Source organism: Bufo bufo, chromosome 1, assembly GCF_905171765.1.
Source record: "Bufo bufo chromosome 1, aBufBuf1.1, whole genome shotgun sequence".
Taxonomy (NCBI): domain Eukaryota; kingdom Metazoa; phylum Chordata; class Amphibia; order Anura; family Bufonidae; genus Bufo; species Bufo bufo.
The window spans coordinates 430,358,426-430,371,925 of record NC_053389.1 but is presented as its reverse complement, the minus strand read 5'-3'; the positions used below and the strand labels follow the sequence as shown (position 1 = coordinate 430,371,925).

Here is a 13,500-nt window from a genome sequence, read left to right as displayed (position 1 = left end):
TGGACACTGCACAGTACCACTTCTTCCGTCCTGAATACTGGATGTAATCCTCAGTATCTGCTCTGATTCTGTATATATGGACACTGCACAGTACCACTTCTTCTGTCCTGTATACTGGGTGTAATTCTCAGTATCTGCTCTGATTCTGTATATATGGACACTGCACAGTACCACTTCTTCCGTCCTGTATACTGGGTGTAATCCTCAGTATCTGCTCTGATTCTGTATATATGGACACTGCACAGTACCACTTCTTCTGTCCTGAATACTGGGTGTAATTCTCAGTATCTGCTCTTATTCTGTATATATGGACACTGCACAGTACCACTTCTTCTGTCCTGTATACTGGGTGTAATCCTCAGTATCTGCTCTTATTCTGTATATATGGACACTGAACAGTACCACTTCTTCTGTCCTGTATACTGGGTGTAATCCTCAGTATCTGCTCTTATTCTGTATATGTGGACACTGCACAGTACCACTTCTTCTGTCGTGTATACTGGGTGTAATCCTCAGTATCTGCTCTTATTCTGTATATATGGACACTGCACAGTACCACTTCTTCTGTCCTGTATACTGGGTGTAATCCTCAGTATCTGCTCTGATTTTGTATATATGGACACTGCACAGTACCACTTCTTCTGTCCTGTATACTGGGTGTAATCCTCAGTATCTGCTCTGATTCTGTATATATGGACACTGCACAGTACCACTTCTTCTGTCCTGTATACTGGGTGTAATCCTCAGTATCTGCTCTGATTTTGTATATATGGACACTGCACAGTACCACTTCTTCTGTCCTGTATACTGGGTGTAATCCTCAGTATCTGCTCTGATTCTGTATATATGGACACTGCACAGTACCACTTCTTCTGTCCTGTATACTGGATGTAATCCTCAGTATCTGCTCTGATTCTGTATATATGGACACTGCACAGTACCACTTCTTCTGTCCTGTATACTGGGTGTAATTCTCAGTATCTGCTCTGATTCTGTATATATGGACACTGCACAGTACCACTTCTTCCGTCCTGTATACTGGGTGTAATCCTCAGTATCTGCTCTGATTCTGTATATATGGACACTGCACAGTACCACTTCTTCCGTCCTGAATACTGGGTGTAATCCTCAGTATCTGCTCTTATTCTGTATATATGGACACTGCACAGTACCACTTCTTCCGTCCTGAATACTGGGTGTAATCCTCAGTATCTGCTCTTATTCTGTATATATGGACACTGCACAGTACCACTTCTTCTGTCCTGTATACTGGGTTTAATTCTCAGTATCCGCTCTTATTCTGTATACAGTGGATATAAAAAGTCTACACACCCTGTTAAAATGTCAGGTTTCTGTGATGTAAAAAAAATATGAGACAAAGATAAATCATTTCAGAACTTTTTCCACCTTTAGGGTACATTCACACGACCGTAAAATTTTATCCGCATCCGTTCCGCATTTTGCGGATCCATTCATTTCTATGGGTGAATAAAATGTGCGGACAACGTTCAGTATGTTGTATGCATCCGTATTTACGCATTTCTAGTCCGCAAAAATATGAAGCTTGTACTACTATTGTCTGCACAGATCGGTTTGCAGCCCCATTTAAGTCAATGGATCCTTAAATTGCGGATGACACACGGAATGATTTCCGTATGTCATCCGTTTTTTGCGGATCCGTTTCCGTATTTTTTTCTCTCTCTCTTTTTTTTCCCTTCTGTTTTCTTCGGGCAGTAAAAACGGAAGACATACGGAACACAAACGGAAGTCATTTGTCCGCAAAATGCAGACACGCAGTTCCGTTATTTGCAGACCACAAAACGAAAAGAATTACACACGGTTGTAATGTGATCTATAAACTGTACAACTCAATTGAAAAACAAACTGAAATCTTTTAGATAGAGGGAAGAAAAAATATAAAAATAAAATAATATGGTTGCATAAGTGTGCACACCCTTAAACTAATACTTTGTTGAAGCACATTTTGATTTTATTACAGCACTCAGTCTTTTTGGGTATGAGTCTATCAGCATGGCACATTTTGACTTGGCAAGATTTGCCCACTCTTCTTTGCAAAAACACTCCAAATCTGTCAGATTGTGAGGGCATCTCCTGTGCACAGCCCTCTTCAGATCACCCCACAGATTTTCAATCGGATTCAGGTCTGGGCTCTGGCTGGGCCATTCCAAAACTTTAATCTTCTTCTGGTGAAGCCATTCCTTTGTTGATTTGGATGTATGCTTTGGGTCGTTGTCATTCTGAAAGATGAAGTTCCTCTTTATGTTCAGCTTTCTAGCAGAAGCCTGAAGGTTTTGTGCCAATACTGACTGGCATTTGGAACTGTTCATAATTCCCTCTAGCTTAAAGGGGTTCTGCACTTTCATTTAACTGATGATCTATCCTCTGGATAGATCATCAGCTTCTGATCGGCGGGGGTCCGACACCCGGGACCCCCGCCGATCAGCTGTTTGAGAAGGCAGCGGCGCTCCAGTAGCGCCGCGGCCTTCTCACTGTTTACCGCCGGCCCACTGACATCACGACTAGTATCAACTAGCGTGGGCAGGGCTAAGCTCCATTCAAGTGAACAGAGCTTAGCCCCGCCCACGCTAGTTGATACTAGTCGTGACGTCAGTGGGCCGGCGGTAAACAGTGAGAAGGCGGCGGCGCTACTGGAGCGCCGCTGCCTTCTCAAACAGCTGATCAGCGGGGGTCCCGGGTGTCGGACCCCCGCCGATCAGAAGCTGATGATCTATCCAGAGGATAGATCATCAGTTAAATGAAAGTGCAGAACCCCTTTAACTAAGGCCCCAGTTCCAGCTAAAGAAAAACAGCCCCAAAGCATAATGCTGCCACCACCATGCTTTACTGTGGGTATGATGTTCTTTTGGTGATGTGCAGTGTTGTTTTTGCGCCAAACATATCTTTTGGAATTATGGCCAAAAAGTTCAACCTTGGTTCCATCAGACCAGAACACCTTTTCCCACATGCTTTTGGGAGACTTCAGATGTGTTTTTGCAAAATGTAGCCTGGCTTGGATGTTTTTCTTCGTAAGAAAAGGCTTTTGTCTTACCACTCTACCCCATAGCCCAGACATATGAAGAATACGGGAGATTGTTGTCACATGTACTACACAGCCAGTACTTGCCAGATATTCCTGCAGCTCCTTTAATGTTGCTGTAGGCCTCTTGGTAGCCTCCCAGACTTGTTTTCTTCTCGTCTTTTCATCAATTTTGGAGGGACGTCCAGTTCTTGGTAATGTCACTGTTGTGCCATATTTTCTCCACTTGATGATGACTGTCTTCACTGTATTCCATGGTATATCTAATGCCTTAGAAATTCTTTTGTACCCTTCTCCTGACTGATACCTTTTAACAATGAGATCCCTCTGATGCTTTGGAAGCTCTCTGTGGACCATGGCTTTTGCTGTGGGATGTGACTAAGAACATTTCAGGAAACACCAACTAGAGCAGCGGAACTTTATTTGGGGTTAATCAGAGGCACTTTAAATGATGGCAGGTGTATGCTGACTCCTATTAACATGATTTTGAATGTGATTGCTTAATTCTGAACACAGCTACATCCCCAGTTATAAGAGGGTGTGCACACTTATGCAACCACATTATTTTATTTTTTGGGTTTTCTTCCCTCCACCTAAAAGATTTCAGTTTGTTTTTCAATTGAGTGGTATAGTTTATAGGTCACATTAAAGGTGGAAAAAGTTCTGAAATGATTTATCTTTGTCTCATTTTTTTTACAGCACAAAAAACTGACATTTTAACAGTGGTGTGTAGACTTTTTAGATCCACTGTGTGTGTGTGTGTGTGTGTGTGTATATATATATATATATATATATATATATTTTCAATCATTGACATGGATTTACTTGTGGTCGTGGGGGTTGGCTTTGGGGTCCGATCGCCAGTGTCTCAATGCGCTACTGTTTTCACGGGGCTGCCGGCACTGGTAAGGATCCTGCATGCGCGATCCCTCACAGGAGTCGGCCGGCAGCCAGATGAGAGAGAGGGGGACGGGCACACAAGGTTCTGACGTTTCGTGTACAGAGCCGGGCCACTCCCGAAGGCAGGGATAAGCCTGTACACCAAACATCACCACAGGGAGCCTGGTGAATGATGTCAGGGTCATGTGACCACATTAGCTCTGTAGAATCCCAGTACTATAAAAGAAAAATGTACATTGCAAAATTATCATTAGAGATGTTCTGAGGCACATTGCCATAAGTACATATAACTCGGACAACGGCTTTAAGGCTCCCAGCTATCTAATCATATATCTCTAGGACATGCCAGATCAGTACAATCAGTTGGGCCACTTTAACTCAGTGCTATTTATTAGCTAGGCTCCTCTGCCAATTTTACTGCCAGAATACATACCGCATCATCGCTATCGGAGATCACAACTGATGAATCTTTATTATCAGTCCTACTTTTAGGACCATCACTGGTTGTGGGCTCTGAAATGGGTTCTTCATTATCTATCATATACTGTCTGTAAGTTCCTTCGGATAATCGTTGTTTCCTGCGGTGATGCATGCTCATTAGTACCTGTTAATAAGAAAATAGTATGTAAAAAAAATAAAAAATACACAGCAGAATACTAATAATTCCTAAGCAGTGGACATATTAATTATGGTATATTCTGTGATTATGTTAAGGAAAAAAACAAACTTATGTAACGGTTGGCTGTGCATCAATAACACAATGCAACACAGAGCAACAAATCAGATTCCACCTTTTATTTTTCCCCAGCAACTTTGGAAAAAGAAAGCTGGAATCTGATTGGTTGCTATGGGCAACTAAGCCAGTTCTACTTTACACCAATTTGATAAATCTCCGCCTAAATTACCAAACATTATCCCCTTTGCTACCAGCGCCTGTGTGAAGTACAAACCTGGCGCCTGCTCGCGTGTTCATAGTATCAGATTGTCCCTCAAAAAATGAGCACCCATACAGCTCAGTTATAATTATAACTATAAAAAAGTTATGGGGATCAGAATATGTGATGTAAAAAAAAATTTATAATATTATAATAATTGTTTTTTTCAAATGTAAATTTATTTTTACACTATTTAGACATAAAAACCATAAACATACAGTCAGGTCCATAAATATTGGGACATGGACACAATTGTAACATTTTGGGCTCTATACACCACCACAATGGATTTGAAATGAAACGAACAAGATGTGCTTTAACTGCAGACTGTCAGCTTTAATTTGAGGGTATTTACATCCAAATCAGGTGAACGGTGTAGGAATTATAACAGTTTGCACATGTGCCTCCCACTTGTTAAGGGACCAAAAGTAATGGGACAGAATAATAATTATAAATCAAACTTTCACTTTTTAATACTTGGTTGCAAATCCTTTGCAGTCAATTACAGCCTGAAGTCTGGAACGCATAGACATCACTAGACGCTGGGTTTCATCCCTGGTGATGCTCTGTCAGGCCTCTACTGCAACTGTCTTCAGTTCCTGCTTGTTCTTGGGGCATTTTCCCTTCAGTTTTGTCTTCAGCAAGTGAAATGCATGCTCAATCGGCTTCAGGTCAGGTGATTGACTTGGCCATGGCATAACATTCCACTTCTTTCCCTTAAAAAACTCTTTGGTTGCTTTTGCAGTATGCTTTGGGTCATTGTCTATCTGCACTGTGAAGCGCTGTCCAATGAGTTCTGAAGCATTTGGCTGAATATGAGCAGATGATATTACCCGAAACACTTCAGAATTCATCCTGCTGCTTTTGTCAGCAGTCACATCATCAATAAATACAAGAGAACCAGTTTCACTGGCAGCCATACATGCCCAAGCCATGACACTACCACCACCATGCTTCACTGATGAGGTGGTATGCTTAGGATCATGAGCAGTTCCTTTCCTTCTCCATACTCTTCTCTTACCATCACTCTGGTACAAGTTGATCTTGGCCTCATCTGACCATAGGATGTTGTTCCAGAACTGTGAAGGCTTTTTTAGATGTCGTTTGGCAAACTCTAATCTGGCCTTCCTGTTTTTAAAGCTCACCAATGGTTTACATCTTGTGGAGAACCCTCTGTATTCACTCTGGTGAAGTCTTCTCTTGATTGTTGACTTTGACACACATACACCTACCTCCTGGAGAGTGTTCTTGATCTGGCCAACTGTTGTGAAGGGTGTTTTCTTCACCAGGGAAAGAATTCTTCGGTCATCCACCACAGTTGTTTTCCGTGGTCTTCCGGGTCTTTTGGTGTTGCTGAGCTCACCGGTGCGTTCCTTCTTTTTAAGAATGTTCCAAACAGTTGTTTTGGCCACGCCTAATGTTTTTGCCATCTCTCTGATGGGTTTGTTTTGTTTTTTCAGCCTAATGATGGCTTGCTTCACTGATAGTGACAGCTCTTTGGATCTCATCTTGAGAGTTGACAGCAACAGATTCCAAATGCAAATAGCAGACTGGAAATGACCTCTGGACCTTTTATCTGCTCATTGTAATTGGGATAATGAGGGAATAACACACACCTGGCCATGGAACAGCCAAGAGAAGCCAATTGTCCCATTACTTTTGGTCCCTTAACAAGTGGGAGGCACATATGCAAACTAGGGATCGACCGATTATCGGAGGTACCGATATTATCGGCCGATAAAGCTAATACTAGCGAGTGCTTATGGAAGCGCTCACTAGTATGCATCAGGTGACGGGAGCAGGGGAAAAGCGCAGCAAGTGCTTCCGATACTCACCCCCCCTGGTCTTCTTTGATGGGGCCCGCGCTGCACTGTCCTGACCCCATACAGCGTCAGGACGTAGTGCGCACACTATGACCTGACGCTGCACGCTGTCAGGTGACAGTGCAGCGCGGGCCGGAGAACACAGGGGAGCGTGACACCGGACCCGGAGATGAAGAGGAGGCGCGGTGCAGGAGAGGTGAGGAGTTTTTTTATTTTATTCATCTGAGGTCTGATAGGGGTTAAATAAAGTCTGATCTGAGGTCTGATAGGGGTTAATAAAGTCAGCAGGTAGTTCCGAGAAACAGCTGCCGGGGGCCTTCATCGGGCTGTTCTCGGAACTGCCTGCTACCGGTGACCGCATTTGTTTCAGACCGGCTCGCGGCGCAGGCACAGGTAAGGACTTACCTGTGCATCGCCGGACTTGTGATTTAAGATGGCAGCCCGCATGTGTTCGCGGGTGAACACGGCGAACTGGCCATCACTGCCAAACATGTATGGTTTTCTATTGTTTCCACCAATGTAGCCATATGTGGGTTTGCTTTATGCAGAATGATACAATTCTAGGGTACACAGGACTTATTGATTAAAGTCTACCTTTATTCAACTACAGTTTTTGGAAAGTGTTAGAAATACCCTACAAATAACTTTTCTAATATACTTATTTTACCACCAAAGGAGGCCGCTGAAGTGCAATTTACTACAGCGCATAGAGAATCCGTACATGCAGTGTACGGATACGGATTTGAACCATCCGCTGAAAGCTCGGCCATAGGGCACCAGTATCCATACACTGCATACTTGGCTGCGGTGTACGGATTCTCCATGCGCTGTAGTGAATAGGTCGTGACGAAGCCCGAATTTCAGGGGAATCTTAGGTGGTAAAATTACTAAGTAAATGAAGTATATTAGAAAAATTATTTTAGGGTATTTCTAAAACTTTTGAACATTTAGGTACTGTAACTTTTATTATTTTTATTTGGGCGGGGGGATAGGGATAAAAAAACTTCTACTGTTATTGTCAAAGGGAGGTGTCAATCTTTATTAGGCTACATGCACACGAACATTAGGGCTCCGTGCTCGTGCTGCGGACCGCAAATTGCACGGGCACAGACCGTGGGGCAGCAACATGTGGATTGCGGACCAATTCACTTGAATGGGGTCCGCGATCTTCATCTGACTGTCCGCACCGCAAAAAAGTAGTGCATGCGTCAATTTTTGCGGTGTGGAGGCACGGCCAGAAACACCAAGGAAGCACTCCGTAGTGATTCCGTGGGGTTCCGATCTGTGCCTCCGTTCCGCATCTCCGTGATTGCGGACCCATTCAAGTGAATGGTTCCGCGATCTGTGATGCGGAATGCACACGGCCGGTGCCAGTGTATTGCAGACCCGCTGTATACGGTCATGTGCATGTAGCCTTAGACAGGTTGTGATGAACGCCGATTAACACCAAATAAAAACTTTTTATGATTTTTATTTTTTTAACTTTACTAACATTTAATTACTACCGGTATGCTTTTAAGTCTCACCAGAGGACATTGGTTTTATAAGGCACTGGTGATACCAATGCATTACAGCATGTCACTGTCTGCCTGTGGCACAGCCTTAAAGGCATACAGTGACATTAGGCCCCCGGTCGCCACTGAATTGCATCAGCACTCCATTCTAACTGCCTAGATGCAGCAGTCACTACTGACCACAGCATATATGGGGTTGAGCAGCCAGGATCAGAGTGATCACTAATCCTGGCCATTCGGTGATCAGCACAGTCTCTGTGGCCTCTGCCATCCGCACCAGGATTAATGGGAGACACTATGCCAGATGTTAAAGGGCTTCTGTCACCCCACTAAACTCTTATTTTTTTTTTGTGTACTTTTAATCCCTATCATGCGATATATCTACAAACCGGATTCCAAAACAGTTGGGACACTATACAAATCGTGAATAAAAACTGAATGCAATGATGTGGAGGTGCCAACTTCTAATATTTTATTCAGAATAGAACATAAATCACGGAACAAAAGTTTAAACTGAGAAAATGTACCATTTTAAGGGAAAAATATGTTGAATCAGAATTTCATGGTGTCAACAAATCCCCAAAAAGTTGGGACAAGGCCATTTTCACCACTGTGTGGCATCTCCCCTTCATCTTACAACACTCAACAGACGTCTGGGGACCGAGGAGACCAGTTTCTCAAGTTTAGAAATAGGAATGCTCTCCCATTCTTGTCTAATACAGGCCTCTAACTGTTCAATCGTCTTGGGCCTTCTTTGTTGCACCTTCCTCTTTATGATGCGCCAAATGTTCTCTATAGGTGAAAGATCTGGTCTGCAGACTGGCCATTTCAGTACCCAGATCCTTCTCCTACGCAGCCATGATGTTGTGATTGATGCAGAATGTGGTCTGGCATTATCTTGTTGAAAAATGCAGGGTCTTCCCTGAAAGAGATGACGTCTGGATGGGAGCATATGTTGTTCTAGAACCTGAATATATTTTTCTGCATTGATGGTGCCTTTCCAGACATGCAAGCTGCCAATGCCACACGCACTCATACAACCCCATACCATCAGAGATGCAGGCTTCTGAACTGAGCGTTGATAACAACTTGGGTTGTCCTTGTCCTCTTTGGTCCGGATGACATGGCGTCCCAGATTTCCAAAAAGAACTTCGAATCGTGACTCGTCTGACCACAGAACAGTCTTCCATTTTGCCACACTCCATTTTAAATGATCCCTGGCCCAGTGAAAACGCCTGAGCTTGTGGATCTTGCTGTAGAGTTTCAGCTGGCAACGCCCGGATGGCACGGTGGATTGTGTTGACTGACAATGGTTTCTGGAAGTATTCCTGAGCCCATTCTGTGATTTCCTTTACAGTAGCATTCCTGTTTGTGGTGCAGTGTCGTTTAAGGGCCCGGAGATCACGGGCATCCAGTATGGTTTTACGGCCTTGACCCTTACGCACAGAGATTGTTCCAGATTCTCTGAATCTTCGGATGATGTTATGCACAGTTGATGATGATAGATGCAAAGTCTTTGCAATTTTTCGCTGGGTAACACCTTTCTGATATTGCTCCACTATCTTTCTGCGCAACATTGTGGGAATTGGTGATCCTCTACCCATCTTGGCTTCTGAGAGACACTGCCACTCTGAGAAGCTCTTTTTATACCCAATCATGTTGCCAATTGACCTCATTAGTGTTAATTGGTCTTCCAGCTCTTCGTTATGCTCAAATTTACTTTTTCCAGCCTCTTATTGCTACTTGTCCCAACTTTTTTGGGATTTGTTGACACCGTGAAATTTTGAATCAACGTATTTTTCCTTTAAAATGATACATTTACTCGGATTAAACGTTTGATCTGTCATCTACGTTCTATTACAAAAAAAATATTGACATTTGCCATCTCCACATCATTGCATTCAGTTTTTATTCACAATTTGTTTAGTGTCCCAACTTTTTTGGAATCCGGTTTGTATACATTGTTATTAATCATTTTCGTTCAGTAGATATGTGAAATAAACGTACTTTTATAATATGCTAATTACCTTTCTACCAGCAAGTAGGGCGTCTACTTGCTGGTAGCAGCCGCAAAAAAACGCCCCCTCCTCCTGTTGATTGACAGGGCCAGCCGCGGTCTCCTCCTCCGACTGGCCCTGTCAGCATTTCAAAAATCGCGCACCTCCTCAGCACTCCCTCAGTGCGCCTGCGCCGATGACATCACCAAAAGAGAAGACGTCATTGGCGCATGCGCACTGAGGGAGTGCTGAGGAGGCGATCCTCCTTATCTCAGAGCGCATGCGCCAAATCAACACAGGCGCGCGATTTTTGAAATGCTGACTGGGCCAGTTGGAGGAGGAGACCGCGGCTGGCCCTGTCAATCAACAGGAGGAGGGGGAGGTTTTTTGCGGCTGCTACCAGTAAGTAGACGCCCTACTTGCTGGTAGACAGGTAATTAGCATATTAAAAAAATACGTTTTTTGACATATCTACAGAACGAAAATGATTAATAACAATGTATAGATATATCGCAGGATACTGATTATAAGTACACAAAAAAAAAATATGAGTTTAGTGGGGTGACAGAAGCCCGCCTGGTCATCTGCTCACAAATGGGGCGGGGCTTAGAAGGAGCATTGTGGGAAAGGGTGTGGCCTGAGATCCACCTTCAGAGTCAGAGGAAAGTGTCCCCCCTTCACCAGATCTGTCAACCAGCCCCTGTGATACAGCAGCCTGGCACTGACAGTATGAGCATGCCTGTAGCCAACACTGACACAGCATGTGGCCAAAGGGTATTACTGCTGTTCCACTGACTTCAATGGGCACAAGTATAGACGCATCAGCGGCTCCACTTCATACCACTGGTTGGTCTCATGAAGGGGTCCACGTGGGTGGACAGCCCCTTTAATTAAGGCATCACAAACTGTCCCAAACTCACATGTGCCGATCCCCCCGTTTGAAGAGAACATGGTACGTGCGGACTGGACACGGCGCGTCCGGCGTCCACCAACACAGGGAAACTGAAAGTTTGCAGCAGCTCCAACTGAATGAGAGCAGTGGGCGACCTGTGGCACGCCAGGAATGTATTGTTGAACTACAGGTCCCAGCATGCAAGTTCAAGCCCTCAGCAGCTGGAGCCTGACAGTGTGCACATTGATTGGGCCGCGTGGCTGTCGTGAGACTCACCTCTGAAGCTCTCCCGACGGACATAAATGATTAAAAAAACGTGTGACGTTTCCAGGCGGCCCCTCCCGTCACTGACTACGGGCTGCCAATTACTAGAACCGGGTGACGCGCGCTTCCTGCTCCCGCGAAACAACAGGGACGCGCAGAGGGACGGGCAAAACCAACGGCGCCAGAGAGAAAGGGGGCGCCAGTTCCTATTTGCCTCATCCCTCCGGAGAAATGGACCCTGCCGCCAGCAGAAGAGCGGTTGTCAAGGTCACCTCTGACACCAACATCTGCAGTCTGGGAGAAAGACTCCGGGGGCCACGTGATATATGAGAGCTGAGTTTCGTGGCAGAATAATCACACAAAAATATATTATTTTTTTTTGCCAGGAAACATGATGCTGTGCATCCCTATAGTCCATGATGGGTCACACTGGGGGAGATTTCGCAAAACTGGCTTAGCTGCCCATAGCAACCAATCAGATTCCACCTTTCATTTTCCAGAGGAGTGCTGAAAATGAATCTGAGTGGTTGCTATGGGCAACTACCAGTTTGATGATTCTCCCCTAGTGTGTTTTAGACTTCAGCTGGGCTCTCTGACAGGGGGTGTACACTGGAATACACCATACCCCATCATGAATCCATTGGACCCTGCTGGCCTCATTGAAGTGAATGTTAGGCTACTTTCACACTCGCGTTTGGTGCGGATCCGTCATGGATCTGCACAGACGGATCCGTTCAGATAAAACAACCATCTGCATCCGTTCAGAACGGATCCGTTTGTATTATCTGTAACATACCCAAAACGTCTTGAACACCATTGAAAGTCAATGGAGGACGGATCCGTTTTCTATCATGCCAGATTGTGTCATAGAAAACAGATCCATCCCCATTGACTTACATTGTGTGCCAGGACGGATCCGTTTGGCTCAGTTTCGTCCAACGGACACCAAAATGCTGTAGGCAGTGTTCTGGTGTCCGCCTCCAAAGCGGAATGGAATTTTCCATTCAGAATGCATTAGGGCAAAACTGATCCGTTTTGGACCGCTTGTGAGAGCCCTGAACGGATCTCACAAACGGAAAGCCAAACGCGAGTGTGAAAGTAGCCTAACCCTTTTGCTGCAAAGAGCTTGTTTCGTCATACAAAAATAAAAACGGAATAAGGCTTCGTGCACACAGGCGTGTCTGTATTTCCATATGCAAACCATAGATTTCCAAAATACGTTTATATTCCATTTACATTCTGCATGTTCTCAATTCCATTAATAGAAAGGACCTTTCTTGTTTGTTCTGCATTTCAGATTTCCCATAGAAATGGGTTTTACTGCAAAAATTCACCACTAAAAGCCTAAGGCCTCTTTCACACAGGCGAGTATTCCGCGCGGGTTCAATGCGTGATGTGAACGCATTGCACCCGCACTGATTCCGGACCCATTCACTCCAATGGGGCTGTGCAGATGAGAGGTGATTTTCACGCATCACTTGTGCGTTGCGTGAAAATCGCAGCATGCTCTATATTCTGCATTTTTCACGCAACGCAGGCCCCATAGAAGTGAATGGGGTTGCATGAAAATCACAAGCAAGTGCGTATGCGGTTCGATTTTTCACGCATGGTTGCTAGGAGATAATGTTAGTAAATCGATTAAAGTAAATTCACTGTATTATTTTCCCTATACAGAATGCTTACTAAAATATGGCATGAGGGGTTAAAAAATAAATTAAATCACCTCATCCTCTTGTTCGCGCAGCCGGCATGTCTTCTTTCTTAATCTTTCAGGACCTGCAAAAGGACCTTTGACGTAATCGCGCTCATCACGTGGTGAGCACGGTGACATCAGTGTAGGTCCTGCTGAATGAAGATAGAAATCTTCTATCTTCATTCAGTAGGACCTGCGCTGACGTCACCGATTACGTCATAAAAGGTCCTTTTGCAGGTCCTGAAAGAAGATGATGCCGGCTGCGCCAACAACAGGATGAGGTGAGTTAATTTTATTTTTTAACCCCTCCATCCCTATTTTACTGTATTAAAGAATGCTATTATTTTCCCTTATAACCATGTTATAAGGGAAAATAATAAAATCTACAGAACACCGAACCCAAACTTCAGTGAAGAAGTCCGGA

General features: G+C 44.3%; 1 protein-coding gene across 2 annotated transcripts in view; it reads right to left on the bottom strand.

Moving 5' to 3' along the window:
• The window catches only part of UIMC1 (ubiquitin interaction motif containing 1), a 177,273-nt gene extending 165,463 nt beyond the window's left edge, over positions 1-11,810 (bottom strand). For both annotated transcript variants that reach the window (XM_040406660.1, XM_040406668.1), the window contains exons 1-2: positions 11,396-11,810; positions 4,392-4,562 (exon numbers count right to left, since the gene is read on the bottom strand). In XM_040406660.1, coding sequence (XP_040262594.1) covers positions 4,392-4,562; positions 11,396-11,419 — 195 coding nt within the window. In that variant the 5' untranslated portion in view covers positions 11,420-11,810. The remainder of the gene's footprint in view (positions 1-4,391; positions 4,563-11,395) is intronic.
• Between the last annotated feature and the right edge of the window lie 1,690 nt (positions 11,811-13,500).